Raw genomic sequence first — 19,822 nt, forward strand, 5'->3', positions numbered from 1 at the left:
CTGTTGTGTTGTTGTGCGTCAAAAAGCTTGAGATGGTTCTAATCAATTCGTTCGTCTGTCTCTTAGTGTAATCAATTTCAAAAGAAGCGAAATGGTTATGGTTTTGTCAATAGTGTTAATCCGTTACTGGGTAAGAGTAGAAATAGAAATAAGTGAGACTAAAGGAGGTAATAGCAGTAGCAATTGTGAATGTTGTTTGGTTGGTTTAAAGGTTTGCTCGTGCTTGTGGATCACGTCAGCTATTTCATATCTACCTTGCACGCCTCCCTTATCGAGAAAATTGTTCAGCTGGAAGGACGAATTGCTTGATGCCAAGTATTGGATGAATCTCTGCAAGAGAAAAGAGGCAAAACAGAAAGCTGTGAATGAGTGGGCCCAAAGTACAATTTTAGTAACTGTTTTCATCGGTCATTTACCTCATTGCCATAGGCCAGCATGTGATGGGTTGTGATCAGAGCCTTATAAACCACTACCCAGTTGGCGTTCTGTGAACGCTCGATGAGCAGCGTGGCCAAATGAGGAATCGATACGTTCGGCTCGTTGGTGCAATGTACTAAATCTACCCGGAAAAAGGAGAAAAGGATACTAGATTGAAAAAAGCATTTAAAAAACCGTCTCGGCGAAAATAGTTGCAAGGGAGGCGACATGGGAGAAGAGTCAATTATCCGTATCCAAGCGATAGAAGCATCAGATGTGTTCTGTACATCTGGCGGAACAAGTGCGGTTTGTGTGCCTAGCCTTCTCCCGTTATCATTCGGAGGGAGGATATAAAGCACCGACGACAGGCCTAGACGGAGTGAACTGACACAGGCATTATCTGCAGCCTTTTTTTCTGCTCCTATCTTGAACTGCATCCGGGCCAGCATAATCGCTGGATGGTAAGACTACAGCATCGACGGTGCGACGAGTAAGGGATTCCAGGCAGCAAATCTAAGATGACACCAAATTCGTCGCGTTTCCAAAATATTTCTCCCAAATACCCGTTCCGCCCCGTTCAGCGCAACGTGTTATGCAAAGAATCGCCAGAATGAGTTGTTGTCTTATGAGGAGAAAAGGGAGCTGGGGGAACGGTACGGGTACGGGGCGAGGTTTTTATCTCGCTTCATTTTGTGCACTTACAATCGAGATGCTTCTTCTTGGGGCCAATCATTTCCTCTGTTGTGGCCTTGCACACCGATTTGGCCAGTCCTTGCCCAGCAAGGCTGTGCCGAGCAGCCAACAACCGGTCATTAATCGTTTGGCCAGCCATCCTGCGGTTTCGCTGCTGCTCCTGTTCTGGCTCCTTGCACGGAACACGTCACGGACACGTCCTCGAAACGTTCTCCTGGTTCCACGCGGTTCTCAGCGAAGATTTCCGGAGTGGTCCGCCCGAAAGAAGACTCACTTTTTAATCAATTTTTACTTCACCCCGAAAACGCGACACACACGCAGCCACAAATTACGGAGAGATTGCCCTTAAATTCTGGCCAGAACTGGATTCACCGAAAGCCCAAACACCCTCGAACCCGAAAAGACTCTTGTTTTTCACAAATTATCTCTTTTTCAGCAAATTAATCACTAATTAATCGGAATTGTGCAACTTGGACGAGCGAGCGACGAGGGTCAACAACTCAATTTTTTCAGAAAACCAAAACCCCAAACCTGCAGTCCTCCTTTCATGCTTTCTGTCAGCCGTTTTCACGCTTCTCGGACGACTCGTCGTAGTATGAGAAGTCTCGGTTTCTGCCTATTGAACCGTTCGTGCAGAACGTACTCGAACTGATCGAAATGAACGTTTACATCAGCGGTTTTAGGAGTCGGTAGTTCTCGGGCTCGTTTCTCGGAAGTTTCGACTCCTGGATCCTGTTTATAACCAAATCTGGCACTTTTTGGGCTCGAAAGTTTAAACACGCCGTTTGAAAAGCCGTTCGGTGAGGCGCTGTTAATGTTTTCTCCTTCACTATTTCAACTATCTTAAGAGGTTTCGTAAGATGCATCAAGATATTTTGATAGTGCTCGGGGACCTTCCAACGCGCTGGGAAGTGGTAAGATGAAGCAAACCACTACCGGGAATCAATTCCGTACCGTCGCTCCACCTCGTTTTCGCTTGATTTACTGGAAAGTTCCAGGAGGTCTGGAGATTTCTAGAGTCGCGATTAGAGTCCTCTCTGGCATCAAGTTGGAGAGCAGACAAGTCAGCTCCCTCCAGGCGCTGTCCCTTGGTGGTAGCGAATCTCTTGGGGCAAAATAAGTTTTTCGGCATACAGCAAAGCGTGTGCGGCTAAGTCTGTTTAGAATTTTTGCAGTGCTACTATAAGTACTAGGTGCATGCGTAGCTTGGCTAATTCATCGTGCTACTGGTTCGATATGTCCAGTTGCTGGAATGGTTATAAATAATTAAGGCTAAAAAGAAGTAAGCAGGTGGATCTACGGATTACAGCACCATTGCATTGGAGATTCTTTTTATTGAATGCAGCACATCAACCAACATGCCTTTATATAGTTCGTTCGGATTAGGTTTTCCCTTTCCCTCTTGTAGTATCATAATGTAGTATTAATACCCTTGAAAATAGATTCTGGTAAAAAATCTCTTTCGATTTAGAGCGCCGTGTATAATTTATAACAGGAACCGAGCCACAGTTTACACTTATTGTTTGTTAATAAACAGACTTTTACGTTAACTTTCATGGGCACCAAGAAGCCAGCAGGCTTCCAAAGCAATTATGAATCAGTTTTCTTTTGCTTAGCTCCATTCCTGGAGTCCACTGGCTGTAAGAGTACAACGAATGCAGCTATGAAACATATGAATAGTAAAACTAACTTCCAAAAATTACGCCGCTATAGTCAGGTCAATCACATTTTATGCGGTGATGTAGTATTCGCGCCTGTTTTTACAATTTTCACGTGCGATGTAACAAAGCGCAATGCAAATCAGAATGGCAATGATGATTCCCATCCCTATGCTAACGTACATAATTTCCTCGTTTATTCCTGCATAAGAACGACCTGCAATAACGATTCAATCAATCATTACCGCTTCGTGCTCAAATACCTGCTCCAATTGTACTTACCGTCCGAGTATCCGTTCCCGTAGCCAAGACGCCCGGTAACACGCCCTAATCATACACAAATAAAAGGTGTGACCGATAACATTAAACAGCGTCTTTCGGTCAGCATCCCGATGTCTTAATCATTTTAAAATATCTTACCGCCGACAGCCATGCTCAGCAGCGTATGTTTTCCGCGTAAATGCAGGATTTAAACGGTATTGAACTCTCCTATTGCCGAAAATATGCAAAGCCTTGGAAAACGCTGCAAACCACACACCCTGCATAACAAACGCTCCTACAGCTGACTCTGATTACGGAGATGGAGGGATGGAAATACACAGCATCCTCACCGAACGAATCTCTCTGTTCGGCAACAAGCCGTGCGTGCGTTTGCGCACTTCTCATCGTACCAGCAAACTACAGCACGGTACGATGAAACAAGGGATTGGTTTTATAGTACTCTTTTATTTTTTCTACAGAAAAAACTTCAACATACTAAACAATGATCAGTCCGCTCTTCTTTCTCGGTGTAAATGATAAAAGGCGCTACATTTCTTCCAATGGTCTTAGCCCCAACAACTCCATTCCGGTTCGAAGTACGGTTTGTGCTCGCGAAAATAAGACGATCCTCTGAAACCGTTTCTGAGCGTTTTGTTCGTGTTTTATCGGCAGGGTTTTTAGAGCCAGGTTTACAGATTTGCTAGAAATGTTAGAAAAACAAAACAAGATGTTCAAAACAACCGCAATAATATTAATAAGACCGCAAATTGTAATTTCAAAAATGCATACCATAAACGAAACAGATAGTTTACGACGATACAGGCTTCGCTCAGTTCTTGGGCTTGCGAACAAACAGGTTCAAAATTAGCGATTTGGCAAATCAGGTCGCAAGCCTCCGGTTCGACTAACAATCGACCATCGCATTCTGTACATCCGAGGTCGTGAGTGGTTTGCGACGATCGCAAGAGACTTGCCAATCTGCAGTGTGTATACTGTAGTTTGATGCCAGAATCACCTTCCATTCTAAGCACTTTTGACCAGTCAAAATCGTAGTCTTTCATGCGACGTTGCTTCAGATCGTTGATAATGACTGCGCTAGTACCGAGTATATCCCAAACCTCTGGGTTATCGACTGCAGATTTCTTGGTGTTTGGCGATTCGATCTGTTTCTCTTGTACCAACAGCTGCGCTTCGTGTAGAATCTCCTTGAGGAAAACCACTTTTCCTTGCCTTGTACTCATGCCATGCACCCGACCAAACTTTATGTGCTCGATGCTCTGAGCATACGGCAAATTGAGTATCGAGTGCGCAATTTCACGCAATGCAGAAAAATGATCATTCTGTCCATTCTCGACGACGTATAGTGATCGCTGAAATGCGTACCTTTTCTGGCGATCCAACAAAGCTGCAATGTCTCTTAAAAGATACATTCCAGTGCCGTCGCTCTTGACTAGTGGTACCGTCCGGCCTTTACTTAGGTGCACTACTTTTCGCTGATCTGATTGTTCCTGTAATCCACCTTTATCTCTCAGTATTTCCAGTACCTCCGCAATCTTGCCCATTGCGTATTGTGACTCCCACTCGTAGGTGCTAAATCTGACTCCGAGCCTGCGGTACAGCGCTTCAAGTTCATTCACCGTGTAAGATCTGTAGTCATTCCACTGCTGCAGCTCTTCCATCGATCCCTTTTCCATTTGCGAAAAAATGTCCATCGCAGTTTCGTGTATCTTTGGATCATTGCTCGCGCAATCATGAGCATGTACGTACGCCTCATAAAGGCATAGTATGGGATTCTGTTGGATTTCTACAGGTGAAAGTCCTTTCAGCCGAACGCCTAGGGCCAAGTAACCGAACTGCGTTCCCCAGTCGCCAAGGTAGTTAAGCCGCACCACTCGCTGTCCTAGAAACTCGTTCACGTTTGCGATAAAGTTCCCGATGATGGTTGACCGTAAATGGCCTGCGTGAAATGGCTTGGCAATGTTGGGCGAGCTGAACTCCACCACTATAGTCTGCGAACCTTTGGGACTTGTTGTGCTGTCCTGCTGTTCCGGTACGCGTAGAACATTTTCCACGAGTTTATCTTGGTGCAGCGAAAGTTGCAACTTTCCGGCTTTGGCGTGAAGTGAAATATGTTTCCAAGCACGGTCCTCTTGTAGGCAGGAAATTCGTTGTACCGTTTCTTCCGTGAGTTTCTGCCCAAAACATTTCAGCGGTATGTGCAGTTCGGCAGCGCGGATGTCCTTTTGAAAGGAGAAACTTAACGCCGACAGCGGGATCTGGAGGTTTTGCTCTAGCAACCGAGAGGCCTTTAAAGTGAATTTTAGAAGAATCTGTACCGAAATGAACCCACTACCGCGAGTACTTACCTTTTCGCACAGCAATTTGCGGTAGTAGTAGGCCATACTCTGTTGAAAATGGGGTAAACACCGCCGGTTGTTTTTATTTTGGTGTTTTTTCACCGGGCGGCCAAGTAGAGTTTTGAAAAGATCGCGGAAAATTCGCGGTTTCCCCTTTTCCGGCCTGGATAAAAACGCCAATCTCTCGAGGGTGCTTAATTCACACAGAAAATAACGAAAAAGCCAGCCGAAAGGCCAAGAATTGAAAATTTTTAGCTCGCTAGCTCAAGCGCGCTTCACAGAATCCAGTTTCAACGTATAAACGGATCCAGGAGTCAAAACTTACAAAAATTGAAAAATGCAAATTTTGACTCCTAAAACCGCACCGCAGTAAACGACGAACAAATTGTTACAGTGGTGTTCGGTCAAATATACCCATTATGTAGAAAAGTAGGCAAAATTTTCATAAATAATCGGATTTTTTTTGCTAAAAATGGCCTGCGTGGCACTGTGCCAGTGTGTTTTGGTTCACGGTTGTGAGGTGAGAGATCGATGTGAAAATCCTGTAAAAATGCGAAATTCTGAACATTTTGCAATAATTTTGCGCGATTTCAGAGCAAATTAGCATCATTAGCAACTACCGCAGCCATTCCGAAAAGTGTCGAGAAAGTGGAAAACTGTAGAAATTGTTCTCAGATCCGCTGAACGATCGAAGAGGCTGGACCAACGGAAAATGATTGAACGCACTAGCAATCCACAAACCACAAAAAGAACATAATAACGAGTCAAACGAGTGTTTGCAAACAGCGTTTACGCCAGGTTTACGCTTGGTTTCACGCTCCACGGACCTAGAATCGTTTGTAAACGGCAAGCGTAAACTTTTGGGTATTAATTTTTACATTACGCTAAAGTTTACGCTCCGTGTGGCCACTTGTTGCGAGGTTCGAGAATTCGTAAAGAAAATATGTGCTGGATCGGCTTGTGAAAACCAGGGCAACAGTTCAGGACCGTGAAAAGTGTTCCTTGTCTTAAAAATATGTCGAGGGTGGTGTTTTAGTGCCGGAGAAGAGTAAACGTTTAAAAGAAAATTCTGAGAACCTGAACGAAAATCGTGTTCCTGGAATCGCGCGAGCGGCTACGCACACAACCGTCGCGGTAAGTTGGGATGGTAGTGTGCGTTAACGCGCTATGCGTGATGCGGAATTTTTGTTTTGATTTCGAGGAAAACATCGCACAAACGCACGCACGCTTCTACATACGTGTCTTCCGCGGTTTACCGAAGGCGTACAAACTTTCTCAAAGCTGATTTTTACGAAGTTGCCGGTGTAGACTGTTAGAGATTTTTGATTGCATTTTTAAATACTCTACAAATTTCCATTCTTCTTGCAAAGTCGGTGTTATCGGCCGTGGCGCAGTCTTCCCTGATTTTAAGAAGTCCTACAAGCGTAAAAGTGAAAGAATTCTTGGAACGACGTCGGCTCGCCCAATCCGGAGCTCGTTTTCATTTTTTCCTGATGCTGGTTCTTGAGACTTTATTTGATTTACATATTTGAGCACGAAATCATGCACTGCGTGGCAACTAATGCTAGGATGTGAATGAAATCGGCATTTTATCCCCTCACGCTCTGCCTCGTCGCTTATCGGTAGTGCTCTCGTATAGTGATCTTCAGTTGGATTTCGAGGGTGACCTTCTTGGAATCAGCACCTAGATAATCACTAAGTTAGTAGGAATTTGGTTCACAAAAATGTAGTTCGTGGATTTCCTCTATTACCTTCTCATCAACACGTTCGTTGCCGTGCGTTGGTGTTTTTGGCCAGTTTAGAGTGCGAAGGTTCTAACGCAAAAACCCTATTTTCCCATTGCAGTTAGCTAGCACAATGACCGCAAAGTTTGTACTGTTGGTAGTCTCCTGGTTGTGCAGTCTACATGAAATCTCGGCTCTCGGTTGTAAGTATTGAGCTAAAGTAGTGATGGAAACGTGCGAGGGTTATTTGATCGGATTTGGATTCTCTTTTGCAGGGATCTTTCCCAAGGAACCCATCTATCGTGAGGTGAACGATTCATTTCGGTTGCAATGTACTCTCGATATGACTGCTGGCGATGCTAAAGGATCCAACAGCAGCAATCTGATGTTCTACCGTGCGGATGAAGCTGTACCGACAGATCAAGTGAAGGTAAAGTGGATGCCTTGACTTTTATTATTATTAACCTCTACTGTGGAGCGAAATTTGAACTCAAAGGAGCTAAATTCCCATCATCCGTAGATTCTTAACGCAACAACTATTGAATTGAGCGTGGAGCATGCCGTGCCATCGTCAAATTATTTTTACATCTGCAAACTAAATGGCACCAAAGGCGTTGATTTGCGCAGTGTCTACATTGGCCACAAACCACAGCGTATTGAGGATTTCCGTTGCCGGGCACCATTGTGGAAAGAAATGAACTGCACTTTTACACCGGAGCCAAACGGAGTCAAAACTCAATACGTGCTTATTTTCTATGTGGAGCCCCTCATGAAAAACTACTCCTGCAACTTGCAGCAAGTACCGAATAGTCCGCTAAAGCAGTGCATTATTCCCAGTGGTGATGGTTATCGGGTCGTCTACGAGCACTACAACTTTGTACTTTCGGCTGAAAACAACCTCGGAACGCACGTTCAGAGCTTCAAAATCAACAACTTCGACGTTGTGGTGCCGCATCAACCGACCGAGTGTTCTATCGACAATTCCACAATTACTTCCCATAGTGCAGTACTTAAATGGAAAGTGCATAGGCAGTATCAAACTTTTAAACGATCCTTCCGATTCGAGGTGAAGCTGTTTTCGATGTTTCATAACAAACAGTGGCAGCTTATGGATACTGCGAATATGAACCATTCCCAGACCAAGTATGAATTGCCACTTAGCAGGCTATCGTACGCGGACACGCGATACGATGTGCGTATAAGGATGCGTACAGACTCGACCGTTGAAGACGACGATATGTGGTCCAACTATACAAGCTGCTTATTTAAAACACTATCCCGCCAACCGGACAATCCGCCGGACGTTGCAGATGGCATTTTTGAAAACGCTAACGATCATTTGTTCCTGTACTGGCGCGAACTGTACGAGTGGCAGCACAATGCTCGCACTGGATTCTACTACAATATCACAAAACTAGGACCCAGCGGGCAGATTATGTGAGTCATTGTCGTATGCGATCTAGTTATTAAATCCAACTCACTTTTATTAATCTCTAATTCTGCATCGTTTCATTCTTCTAGTGAGCATTTCAACCGAACAAGGGGTATGATTCAAATGCGAAATATTGAGGACCAGAACTTTACGTTCATCATACACAGTGCAAACGGAGATGGTCTTTCGGCTAAAAGTAGTGTCATTTTCGTGCCTAGTAAACGGCACCGACCTGAGAAACCGGAAGTCGACAAGCTGCTGTCAGACTCGGGCAAATTTACACTCTCCTGGAAGCGCTCCTCCTCACGGTCACCGTATCTCGTCACCAGCTATACCGTCTTTTGGTGTAACACGACCAGCAATTCACCGAACGATTGTCATGGTTCGATCAACTTCACTACGGTCGCCGCCAACAGTACATCGTTCGAACTAAGCGGTGCTGGATCGACGCTTAACTTTGCTGTGGCCGCTAACGCTGGCAACCTGTCGTCCGGTATGGTTTGGGCCGCATGCACTGCCACACACAAAACCGACATTGGGAAGCTGAAAACACTCTGGATCACGGAAATGTTGGCAACATACATAAACCTTAAATGGAAACCCGAGTGCGGTGATGTAGCGCACACCGGATATCTCATCTATTACTGTCCAATCAGTTCACCACGAACGCTGGGTTGCAAGGAACCAGAAATGACTATTAATGTGACTGACAAAAGTCTGTATTACACTAGGCTGGATAACTTGAAGCCGTACGTGACATACAAAATCGAGATCGCGATGTACTCCGAGACGCACATCGGTCCCCGTTCCGAGCCGTTGGTTAACACAACCCGAGAGGCAGGTGAGTAGAAAAGTTCTGGTGAGCACGAATTATTCCCAAGTGCGTCATCTCATTGGATCTCGCCGCTGCATATTTGATGGCCTGTTTTTTTTTTTCTAACAGCACCTTCACCACCGCGTGAGCTAAAACTACGGTCAGTTACGAATGATAGCATTACCCTATCCTGGAAGGCTCCGGAGCATATCAACAGCGGAAAGATGAGCTACGAAATTCGGTACAACAACGATACGCTCCGTTACTACGTGGAGGAGCCGAACTCGGACGTAGAGACAACGGTGCCCGCTCTGAGCGCCTTCACGCTCTATAATATCTCCGTCCGGGCACTGACTATCGGTTACTCCAACGCGAGTAAACAGTTGACAGTACGTACTCTCGTAGGTCAACCGGAAAAGGTCGCGCAACTGAGCAGCACGATCAATGGTGATTCTAATCTAGTAATAAGTTGGCGTAAACCGAGCGACACGGCTGGATGCGTGGAATTTTATGAGCTCAAACTGAAAACCGAGCAAACCGTCATCTATAAGCGCCGAGGAAATCAATGCCAGCTGAGACAGGAGAACTGCAAAAATACTGACACAAAATCGTATCAGTTTCTCGTGCGTGCCGTCAACGTTATCAGGAATGGGACGGATTTTGAAGATCTGTCATGCGAGGAAAGGTGGTCGGAACTACAGAACCGATGGCCGAATCTTGTTTCGCAGAGCACCGAGTGCGACGGGGGCGGAATGGACAGTCGAGCTTCTATCTTTGCTTCCGAAGGATTTGAGCTTGTGTATGGGCCTTGGTCAGACCCACTTGCCTCCTGGTGTACCAAGGAAAATAATGTGTCACTGAAATCGACAGTTTCGATTATTATGTTGATTGCCATATTTCTAATGCTTTGGTTCTACTTCAAGATGAAGCAAATCTGTCAGGTGAAGGTTATTATACCAGACGGCTTGAACGATAAAACAAGCTCCGGAAAGCCGGACATTCTCGGTTCGGGGGGTCGCATTATTTTCATTGACCAATCGTCCAACCACGCTTCAAGTATCGGCTCACTAAAGAAAGAGATTTATGGCAAAGAACAGAATCAATGTCTGTTACAATCCTCATCCTCCTCAGGATGTGGCGAGAGCGTTGGTGATCTGAGTGGCCATGATCAGCGATCGTCGTTAGAATATTTCAGCAACAGCGGAGCTTTCGAAGACGATAGCACGAGTTTCTACGATCAGGAAGCTGAACGTCAGGATTTGCATGGGGTAATCGCTGTTGTCTTACTACCGTGAAAGCGCAAGTATCATATTCCACGCCTGTTCATTTATCGCTTTCTAGTTCAGCGATGAGCCGTCGGATATGATCGATAGTCAATTGGATGGTCAATTGGATAGCACTGAAGGTGTACCAGACTTTGAAGCTAACGGAGAGAACCGATCGCCGGATTCACCTATACTATCTGAGGTCAAACCGAAAGCCTCTACGACGGCGGTGCCGCTGACTGTCACTTCCGGCTACGTTCCAGCACCCGTAGCGGTTAATGTAAGCTTGAACTCTGACGCAACTAAAATGAATTTTCTTACAGGTTCTCATGCTATGACTAATTTGTTTTATTGTTTGCCTTCGATCGCATTGCAGCCCTCAAAAGCACCCATCAACTCTTCCGGATACCTGCAGCTGAGCACACTGGTGAACAGCGGAGACATGACGACGTCTTCAGACGTATTTTCAAAATCAGCTAACGCAAAAATGGCCGCTACACCTATATCAGGTATGCCGCGGTTTATTTCCTCAAACGATGTCGCTAGCATATCACATGACATCGTGTTTCTGTTTATCTTACTCGCAGGATACGTAACACACAAGCAACTTTCAGCCTACGGACAGCACTTAAAGTAAAACGGGGAGCTCCCACTAGAAACGTAATCGCCAGAGAAAGGAACTACAGGGGATCACTACGATCGTACTATGACTGCACTGGATTAGGCTCTGAAGTCTCAAGTTTTCAATGTAGTAGAATGCTGAGTGAGAAACCAATCGAATGTTATTTAAGCTGATTGGGAGCAAAATGTTATTTCTAGAAAGGCAGCGCTATGCTAGCTATTTTGCACAAGATGCTCCTATGTTACTGTCGCTGCTAATACTACTACACACTACCACATATCTGTTCCTATGGATGTAGCTAATACCTTACTATTGGGTCTTCATTGCCATCACCTTCATTAGTACTTTATTGTGCCATTCCTGTTGTAGGAGAAAAGCAACAGAACGTAGAATGAAGTGAAGTTTGCTTCCCGCAAATACAGGATTGGCACCTCTTTGTTACAGGATAGTACCTGCATGAGAGTTTACTGCTAGCACTCAAGTATCTTTTTCATCAAGGTGATGGTGCCACCTTTTTTAGTACTTTGTAATCAAGTGTGTAATGTCTGAATGTTCTATATCGTACGAGATATAGATTGCTGTTACAATTGCCCCGAATCTTCCCAATGCCACCTCACCTCCCCATTCTCAACCCCTTTGCACAGGCCGTTGATTCTCCAATTATGTTAAGGAAGTGTGTAATGGTTAAGAAACATTATAGTATTATTAATAAAACAATGAATAATTTTGATCCTTCCTTCCAAATCTCGTACATTTTTTCCCGTGTATACCAATGGCTGATTTTACCATCTCAAATGTATCTGTCGGTGTATTCAAAGATTATTAATGGGTGAGGTAGGGAAAGGAGTGGGGGGGGGGGGGTTATGGTTATTTAAAACCCGTGCTCACATTTGCTACAAAAATGAGGTAACCAAAAAAATACTCTTAAATCACTTGCAGTCTCGGAGATATTTTTTATCAAATATATCCATATTTTTATAAAATAAACATTCATTAAAATAGCAATCATTTTGTAACTTACCTAGGGAAACTAATTATTCCGGGGATACTTGGGGAAGCTAATGAAAGAACATTGATCTGTATACCTCAAATAATCCAACATATGATAACGATATTTTATCGATGACTTCCTTTTATTATACAGGCATAGGCTTATCAGTAGTTATTTTGTTAGTTACAATTCCTCATTTCGCTAATTTTCTTTCAACTTGGTCGTAAAATGCAGGAAGTAAACCATGTTTTACTTACAGATAACACATGTTTATTAAGATCATCCAACAAGTTCCGCACACAGGCCTCCAAAGCTGTGCAGTGGTGGTTAAATATTTGTAAAAAACAATGTTGCTTACTAGGCGGCCTAAAATTGTTCCACTTAAGAAGAGGTGGTATGGTAAAAGGTGATGCGGACTTGCGTTCAAGTCACCTAATAAGAGGTTAATAGAGCATCTTGCGATTACAGTGTGTACTCGGCCCTCGGATCGGCCCTCTACTACACATGTCCTTATTCCGACGACGAAACAGTAGAGAGTGGTTTGGTTGTTTGACTACTAACATCAGAACGGGTGTGTGGGATGAACAACAGTGAGAGTCGGTCGGATCCAGCGGACGCAAAAAGTCCAGACTACATGTTTAAACGACTACGTGGTTCTGTTCTGTTCGCTAGTGTAAAGACACAAATAATGGTTTTTTTTGGTAAATTGTTTGATTTTGTTCCGCTTGCGAAGCTCTCTGTAGCTCCCTCTTTCATTATACGCTGAATGCATTTCGGTTACTTTGTTTTCGTAACGAGGCGTCAGAGCTACCGTAAAACGGTTATAAATCGTACCTGTGGCTTTTGCCTTGTTCTAGGGACGTTCCAGAAGCTTCTCTGGTTTCAACACCGACCCCATAATAAATCGTATCGGGTTGCTATCTTGGGGGCATAAATATATATGTATATATTTCTAGTACATATATAGAGAGCATTTCAAAATTGTTTGGCATTAGTTTCTGTTGATTTATCATTCCTCTGTGGGTTTAGTTTACGCTACAGTTTTAAATCTTTGTTTATATTCTAATCTTCCTACGATTTGTTTAAGTGCTTCGCTTGAGAGGCATCGTTTTATGTTAGTTTGGTCCATTAGTGGTGGTTGTGAATTGCTATCCAATTTTGTTCTATTGTTTCTCCATCGTCATTGCCATGTTGGCCTCATCTGTTGGTGGTTCAGGGCATGGTTTTGGCAGGGACTTTGACCCCCTCTTTTGCGGCGGGACGGCCCAGCCGATTTAACTCATCTCACGCTTGTATGTACCTTTGTCGCCGCTTCTGGCACTTTTCATACGCAAGGTAAATTAAGGCGAGCGTGATCAGTATTGCGATAGTAACAGCCATTCCAATACTGATCCAAATGATTTCCTCATTTATGCCCCCGTGATAAGATCGACCTGTTTAGAAAGATAGAGAAAAGGAACAATCGGATTTTTAAGTTTTTCGAACGCTCATCCTGGAACAGTGTTTTCCATCAAACAGTAGTTTCGTTTCCCTGCTCTATTCACCTCCAGTCCGGTAGTTGGACGAGTATCCGATGTTGCCCGTTCCTGCTACTCTACCGACCGCCATTTTAACAGGTGGATACTTTCGTAGATTCTGTTAACCTGCGAATGGAATCTTAGGTTCGAATATGCTTTTCATTCAATCAGGCCGTAACTATTCCAATAACAATTTTTTGCGAATGTTACCTTGCTGTATACACCTAGCTGATCCGATGCGAATAAATGTCGAATAAAACTGTCGATGGTCCGGATGTTCGCACTCTACAATCGACTATTCTGCACAAACGATAGACAGGATAGGTTGTTTGAAACTGATAGACATCCGATGATGAGGTCCTGTTGCCGTACTCGGTCACTGAGAAAATTGCGGTTCATTCTGATGCCTCCTTCCCTGATAAGAAATGTGCCCAGCACATGCCCAGCACGGCTGCTCTGGATGCTGTGCACTCCCAGAATGGGGTTTTCCCCGAAAACTAATCAACTAGCGTATACTTTTGATAATACTTCCTTGGTCTCGGAGTGAATGACGTAGCTTGTAAAGGCACCCACGATATGCTAGCTACTCCATTTCTGGTGTGGGGGGATTAGGGTTCAATGTTTTTTTGTTTGTTATCAAAAGGAAGCGATGAAAAATACCTGCGCAGAAACGTTCGCACGTGCGATGAGTAGAAGCATGCATCTGCCGAGATCTGAGCAGATCTCAAGGAATAGCAAACCCTCCACCTCAATGGCAATGTTGACCTAAATGGTTGAACCAAACCCACTATCCTTGCAGCCTGAGCCTTGCAATAGACCAGGCTTGGCTTGCGAATCAAAGAATTATCTCCATCGAATGAATTCGTGTGGGAATTGACGATTCAAATAAAAAATCCTGGGTTTGTCAGCTGATAATCATAATTTGGTTTTAAATACTCCTCAGATAGAGAATATTCGCTTTATTCGCTTACAAACTACATCCACGTCAACCGCACATCAACTATTTCACTTTCACCGCTCTGTAGAGCGACAATTCGCTGGTATAATTCCATCGCTGGTCCAAGCTTGAGCCCAAATCTAGACAGGACATCATTTCTTTGCAGCAAGAGTAACGACGCACCATCAATTTCCTTGAACGAAACGACAAGCATAAATTATTGCCCCAAAGCCATTGTTTCCCGTAAGGCTATTCTCTAAGTACCTGCTCCAAAAACAAATCTCCCCATGATTGACGATAACGACTAAAGTAGCTGCTGACGTCGTCACACGTCCACCGGCGAATTTCCTTATAGACAGTAGGTGTAGTGGGTCGGCTGCTTTCCTCCTGGCAAAGCCCGAAACTGCTGCGAAGCGAGCCCGACCCATCACCATCGCCTATCATGTCGGTGTTGTCATCGCTGTCGTCCTCGTCTTGTTCCGTGATTTCAACTTTCAATTTCGTGCCAGATAAACTTCGTCTATCGATGCTCTCCGCTTTGACATCCGACTGATCGAGTTCATCCACGTGGTGACTAATTTCCTTTTCACTAAATCCGGCAAAATCCTGCTGCTGCACGGCGCTGGTTTCGTCCTCCTGTTTAATACGTTTCGGCTTTCCGGGTTTCGTCTTGTGCACGCTGCCAGGTGCCCTTTGCTGCTGTTTCTTGCCCGAACAAGAAGGACAGGTCCAGGGGGATACAAGCGATTTGCGTGGCAAACGACCTGGGCCATTTTTGCCACAGATCCGGCAATGTCGAAAAGCTGCATGTGGTTGCGATATCGTCGTCGGCCTGCCAGCCGATACTTTTGCCGGCGTGGTGCTGCTGTGTGCTCCATCGGTTGAAGAAGACGATGACGGAGTTGCCGTTCGAATTGGTTCTGACTTCGGGGTAGTTACTGTAAGGGAATCTGTATCCCCACGACGATTGCGTTTTCGTGGCACATGATGATCGGACGGATCAAACACGATTTTAGCTTTCTGTATTCACAAAAGAAATGCAAAAATACAAATAAGCTAAAAATTGTTAAATTCGAAATCGGAGACGCCAAACACAGGCCAAACAGCATCAACATTACACTCGGCTAGATCAAGAGAACGGAAACCGTCTCAGGGCCGTTATGTACTCTTGTATCGCCTTACCTTAGTGCGAGATCCAACGCGTGCCGTTATACGATCACCGTCTTTCCCGTGATCGATGGTCAACTGTTGGGCTGCTTTTCCCATCGCAAAAGGATGCTGCGGATATTTCCTGGCTCTTCCACGCATCCAAATGGATTGGCCGGGCCCTCCGGTTAGCTAGCAAGAGACCAGTTCCTCGGTCGTGGTCACGTTTACCCGTTCTGCGGCACGAAAGGATACGACGATAAGGATACGAAACGGCACTCGTAGGACGCGAAGGGCGAGCTGCGGGGTGTTGTTGTGTGTGGTGGGCAAGGGGCTCGGCATGGTGAGTTTGGTGACTTTGGTGAGTTCCTTCGGCTTTTTTGTGTACGCCGTTTTAGTAGGACAAAAGCGTACTTTTGTCCTGGGACAAAAGTGCGACTTTCTCCCACGATTGGCAGTATGGGACGGTGTAAAAATCCAACCGGTGCGGTTTTGGTAATGTTTCTGAAGGGTTTGTTTTGAGAAGCAGAAAACTAATTTCAGATAATAGTATTTTTGAAACATTCTATGTATTTTAGCATATTATATATCACTTTTATAACAACACTGAATCACATTCGGGTTACAGGAAAGCGCTGAACAGCCAGGGAAACATCTATTGCGACATCTTCTGTTCACACAGTCAGGTTGTTCTTCGTTAACGAAATGAGCTCTATCCAAAACGGCTTCTGCATCATCTCCAGCATCCATTGAACTGAAAACACCGTGGAACATTATGGACTTTAATACGCCGTTGCCGATTCAAATGTCTACATGGGTGGGGTTATTTCTTTCTTGTTTTCTTTTATTTTTGATCCACGAAAGCGATCCATTTTGCTTTTCAAAATGACAAACATATCGAATTCGTGGGAATAATTTGTTGCAGTTTAATAATTTTAACAACTTATGATGCTCCATTCTTAGTTCACTCCCTGTGCTATCGAAGCGAGGAACTGATAAATCCGAAGGAAACATAAGGGATAAAAAAGAAGAAGGAAGGAAACACTACACCTCACAGCCAGGCGAAGCTTAGAAGATGAAATTGTTTGACGACGGTAGCCACTTACTGCCGCAAGAACTCGGGGGCGGATCATCGTAGTCGTCCGATGGCCGTCGATTGCCACCACCATTCCCGAGCGACAGAAGGGGCATCTTGGAAGCTTTTTTATCTCGTTGTTCCTGTACCTCCCGGTGGTACAACAGGTTATCATCCCGTACGAATTCCTGCAGTCGGCTGGGCAGTTCGTTCAATGCCGGAAAGGTTTCGTAACCGCTGGGATCGAGCGCAGCGTCTTCACCGCGGGTCGGCTGCGGAGAGCCATTACTGTCAACGACTAGCTGGTAGAAAAGAATGTACGGCGTGTTCGGGCTCGGTAGGTTCTGCAGCTCATTAGTCGTACACTCCGTGACGTAGTTATCGTTGAACTTAAACCAAGTACCGGTACCGTCCTGTGCATAGGTGTAGTAGTGTCCCGAATCCATGCTCGTACCGTAATGCACGACCACCGCATAGTTGCGATAGTGCAGCTGACGCTGATGCCCATCACTATCGGTTACGACAAGCGAAATGTTCTCGTTGTGCAGTATCTTGTTCATAAGCTTGGCCCGTAGCTGACGACTCTGGTCGTATCGGAAGTGTTTGATCGTAAGTATCAAATTTTGAGGCGGTGCCGTGACGGTCACGGAGCGCTCGCAATCGCGCAAATGCTGGCATCGATCGCAGAAGTACTGGTTTTCGCCAGCCAGCTTCTCGGATGAGCAATAAAAGTCGAGCAGCTTCTGCACGGAATGTGTTCCATCGCCGTTCGCCGTCATGGTGCTGTCATCCGGAAAGGCAAGATCGAGGGACCGGAACGCTTCGATCGTATGATTAGTGATGTTGCATACCGTGCATCGACACCCAACGGAAAGTTGACCCTCGAACGTCTTCTGAACGAGCGTTTTGTTTGCGGAACCAGCGGATCCCTCGCTGCCAACCGGCCCACCAGCACTACCGACGAGAAGAAGTTTCTTCTCTTGCTCATGCAGCCGGTCAAGTAGATAGCTGAGAAACTCGGATGAATCCTGTTGATAACCAGGAGCAAACCCCGGAGGACGGGTTGTAGCTAGTACTGCTCGTGGCGTCAGCTCGGGCCTACGGGAATGAATGAGCAGAGCGAGTAGCTGCTGAATTTCGGAAAACGGAGGCGCATCGATCTGCTTCATCAAAACTTCGGTACAGAACCTGCGGATAAAGAAGAACCCAGAAGTTGTTGGATATTTTCCTTTAGGTCATCCACTGCGCTCTGATACATACTGCTTGGTCATGGCCAATGCTTGGACCACACTGTTCATGTAGCAGGTATTGCCTAAGTTTACCAACCCGACACGAGCGTTCGAGCGGATCAAAGATGCATCCGTCTCCAGTGAGCTGTCGTATGGCTCCGCATAGTTATAGTCCAGTCGACCATCATCCAACTTTAGGAAGTAAGAATGTTCCACAAGGAGAAGAGATAGCAATCATTAGTGTTGAGAATCCTCGCTGGAATGGCTTTCGGTGTTTACCGGTTGAAGATCCTCGACCGACTCCAGACAACTGATGACTGGAGCAAGTTGTTGCTGATAGTGCGGCAGTAGCATCAATTCCTTACACTGTTTCAGCTTCTCTTTGCGCAGGTTTAAAACACAGCTCGTTTTGCCCTTTGTCTAAAATTCAGAAAATGGGCAAAATGACCTAGGATGACGCACTACCGTCAAGCTGATTGCTCACCAACAATCCTTCCACCATCTGGACGATCCACACGTTTAGGTTCGGGGCAAAATTGATCGTACACAGCCAGTCGATGAAAACGGTAAGAATCTTCTTGATATGTTCATCGCTCACGTTCTTCGAACAGATCCATGCGACGCCTTGCTTCGGTTCCATCAGGGCGAGCATAATTGTCGTGAAAGGCGACGGGAACTTCTGCGAGGACAGCGCCTCAGCCGCGTACAACTTCTCCAGACAGTCCTTGACCAGTTCGCGGTAGGCGTTCTGTTCGACAAGCTGCTGCAGCTGTTTCGTGATGGCATCCGCCAGCAGCCGCACGTTCCGGATGTTGTTCTTGGGAATCGTGTCCCACTGGTCGGCCGCCAGCAGTACCACGATGTATTCACATATTTTTTGATATTCCTCCTCGGACGGGCGGTTCAGATTTCCATTCTTGACGCTCTCCAGCAATTGCTCCAGCAGTTTCCATAAGGTTTGCGCCGAATCGCTGCTGCTGGCCGAACCACCCTGCAATGAGGACGAGTCGTGGCTCGTGTTCTGATTAATCGCCATCGCACCGAGCCCAAATCGGGCACAAATCCACAATGGATTTGCACTTTTCTCCCTTTGATCTGAGCGCAATTTCCACGGTTTTCCACTTTCTCGACCCTTTTCCAACGGGAATGGCTGCGGTAGTTGCTAATGATGCTAATTTGCTCTGAAATCGCGCAAAATTATTGCAAAATGTTCAGAATTTCGCATTTTTACAGGATTTTCACATCGATCTCTCACCTCACAACCGTGAACCAAAACACACTGGCACAGTGCCACGCAGGCCATTTTTAGCAAAAAAAATCCGATTATTTATGAAAATTTTGCCTACTTTTCTACATAATGGGTATATTTGACCGAACACCACTGTAACAATTTGTTCGTCGTTTACTGCGGTGCGGTTTTAGGAGTCAAAATTTGCATTTTTCGATTTTTGCGAGTTTGGACTCCTGGATCCGTTTATACATTCAAACTGGATTCAATCTGAAGCGCGCTTGAGCTAGTGAGCGAATAATTTCCAATTCCGGGCTTTTAGACTGGCTTTTTCGTTATTTTCGGTGTGAATTAAGCACCCTCGAGAGATTGGCGTTTATTCTCCAGGCCGAAAAAAGCAAATAAGTGCTATTTTCATACATTTTTAAAGAGAGATTTGAACAGAGAGATCAGGTC

General features: G+C 45.2%; 7 protein-coding genes across 14 annotated transcripts in view; 1 reads left to right on the forward strand and 6 right to left on the reverse strand.

Annotated features, from left to right (window-relative positions):
- Window positions 1-1,633, reverse strand: part of LOC125951920 (phosphatidylinositol-binding clathrin assembly protein LAP) — a 7,844-nt gene extending 6,211 nt beyond the window's left edge. For 2 of the 3 annotated variants that reach the window (XM_049681066.1, XM_049681065.1), the window contains exons 1-3: window positions 1,120-1,632; window positions 417-559; window positions 255-330 (exon numbers count right to left, since the gene is read on the reverse strand). In XM_049681066.1, coding sequence (XP_049537023.1) covers window positions 255-330; window positions 417-559; window positions 1,120-1,249 — 349 coding nt within the window. In that variant the 5' untranslated portion in view covers window positions 1,250-1,632. Of the gene's footprint in view, window positions 1-254; window positions 331-416; window positions 560-1,119 lie in introns of all 3 variants that reach the window. The other variant, XM_049681067.1, reaches the window with a different exon arrangement.
- A 791-nt stretch (window positions 1,634-2,424) lies between these two features.
- Window positions 2,425-3,371, reverse strand: LOC125951904 (uncharacterized). The gene is made up of 3 exons (XM_049681029.1): window positions 3,189-3,371; window positions 3,051-3,095; window positions 2,425-2,985 (listed from the first exon to the last, which is right to left on the reverse strand). The coding sequence occupies exons 1-3, from the start codon at window positions 3,199-3,201 to the stop codon at window positions 2,840-2,842; spliced, it is 204 nt and encodes a 67-aa protein (XP_049536986.1). The 5' UTR covers window positions 3,202-3,371; the 3' UTR covers window positions 2,425-2,839.
- Window positions 3,372-3,505: 134 nt separating this feature from the next.
- LOC125951861 (probable arginine--tRNA ligase, mitochondrial) lies at window positions 3,506-5,450 on the reverse strand. Its single transcript, XM_049680945.1, has 3 exons — window positions 5,396-5,450; window positions 3,819-5,335; window positions 3,506-3,729 (listed from the first exon to the last, which is right to left on the reverse strand). The coding sequence occupies exons 1-3, from the start codon at window positions 5,429-5,431 to the stop codon at window positions 3,576-3,578; spliced, it is 1,707 nt and encodes a 568-aa protein (XP_049536902.1). The 5' UTR covers window positions 5,432-5,450; the 3' UTR covers window positions 3,506-3,575.
- Window positions 5,451-5,908: 458 nt separating this feature from the next.
- LOC125951860 (cytokine receptor) lies at window positions 5,909-11,987 on the forward strand. Of its 3 annotated transcripts, none has more exons than XM_049680942.1 (9): window positions 5,909-6,520; window positions 7,232-7,313; window positions 7,386-7,540; window positions 7,631-8,547; window positions 8,632-9,383; window positions 9,486-10,624; window positions 10,698-10,901; window positions 10,998-11,130; window positions 11,209-11,987. In XM_049680942.1, exons 2-9 carry the CDS (start codon window positions 7,244-7,246, stop codon window positions 11,256-11,258), a joined length of 3,420 nt encoding a protein of 1,139 aa, XP_049536899.1. In that variant the 5' UTR covers window positions 5,909-6,520; window positions 7,232-7,243; the 3' UTR covers window positions 11,259-11,987. The 3 variants fall into 3 exon arrangements, with proteins under 3 accessions (XP_049536899.1, XP_049536900.1, XP_049536901.1); XM_049680943.1 differs by lacking the exon at window positions 5,909-6,520 and adding an exon at window positions 6,956-7,085; XM_049680944.1 differs by lacking the exon at window positions 5,909-6,520 and adding an exon at window positions 7,055-7,161.
- Window positions 11,988-12,477: 490 nt separating this feature from the next.
- On the reverse strand, window positions 12,478-14,265 carry LOC125951720 (uncharacterized). Of its 3 annotated transcripts, XM_049680714.1 has the most exons (4): window positions 14,124-14,265; window positions 13,962-14,046; window positions 13,779-13,890; window positions 12,478-13,667 (listed from the first exon to the last, which is right to left on the reverse strand). In XM_049680714.1, exons 3-4 carry the CDS (start codon window positions 13,840-13,842, stop codon window positions 13,519-13,521), a joined length of 213 nt encoding a protein of 70 aa, XP_049536671.1. In that variant the 5' UTR covers window positions 13,843-13,890; window positions 13,962-14,046; window positions 14,124-14,265; the 3' UTR covers window positions 12,478-13,518. The 3 variants fall into 3 exon arrangements, with proteins under 3 accessions (XP_049536671.1, XP_049536672.1, XP_049536670.1); XM_049680715.1 differs by having other exon boundaries at window positions 13,779-13,877; window positions 13,962-14,265; XM_049680713.1 differs by having other exon boundaries at window positions 13,962-14,265.
- A 413-nt stretch (window positions 14,266-14,678) lies between these two features.
- Window positions 14,679-16,271, reverse strand: LOC125952795 (uncharacterized). The gene is made up of 3 exons (XM_049682509.1): window positions 15,871-16,271; window positions 14,953-15,708; window positions 14,679-14,881 (listed from the first exon to the last, which is right to left on the reverse strand). The coding sequence occupies exons 1-3, from the start codon at window positions 15,994-15,996 to the stop codon at window positions 14,726-14,728; spliced, it is 1,038 nt and encodes a 345-aa protein (XP_049538466.1). The 5' UTR covers window positions 15,997-16,271; the 3' UTR covers window positions 14,679-14,725.
- A 357-nt stretch (window positions 16,272-16,628) lies between these two features.
- LOC125952794 (ubiquitin carboxyl-terminal hydrolase 35) lies at window positions 16,629-19,405 on the reverse strand. 2 transcript variants are annotated; one of them, XM_049682508.1, is made up of 5 exons: window positions 19,394-19,405; window positions 18,623-19,319; window positions 18,418-18,558; window positions 18,170-18,330; window positions 16,629-18,097 (listed from the first exon to the last, which is right to left on the reverse strand). In XM_049682508.1, the coding sequence occupies exons 2-5, from the start codon at window positions 19,172-19,174 to the stop codon at window positions 16,903-16,905; spliced, it is 2,049 nt and encodes a 682-aa protein (XP_049538465.1). In that variant the 5' UTR covers window positions 19,175-19,319; window positions 19,394-19,405; the 3' UTR covers window positions 16,629-16,902. The 2 variants fall into 2 exon arrangements, with proteins under 2 accessions (XP_049538465.1, XP_049538464.1); XM_049682507.1 differs by having other exon boundaries at window positions 18,623-19,395.
- Window positions 19,406-19,822: the final 417 nt, after the last annotated feature.

This window comes from Anopheles darlingi, chromosome 2, assembly GCF_943734745.1.
Source record: "Anopheles darlingi chromosome 2, idAnoDarlMG_H_01, whole genome shotgun sequence".
Taxonomy (NCBI): Eukaryota; Metazoa; Arthropoda; class Insecta; order Diptera; family Culicidae; genus Anopheles; species Anopheles darlingi.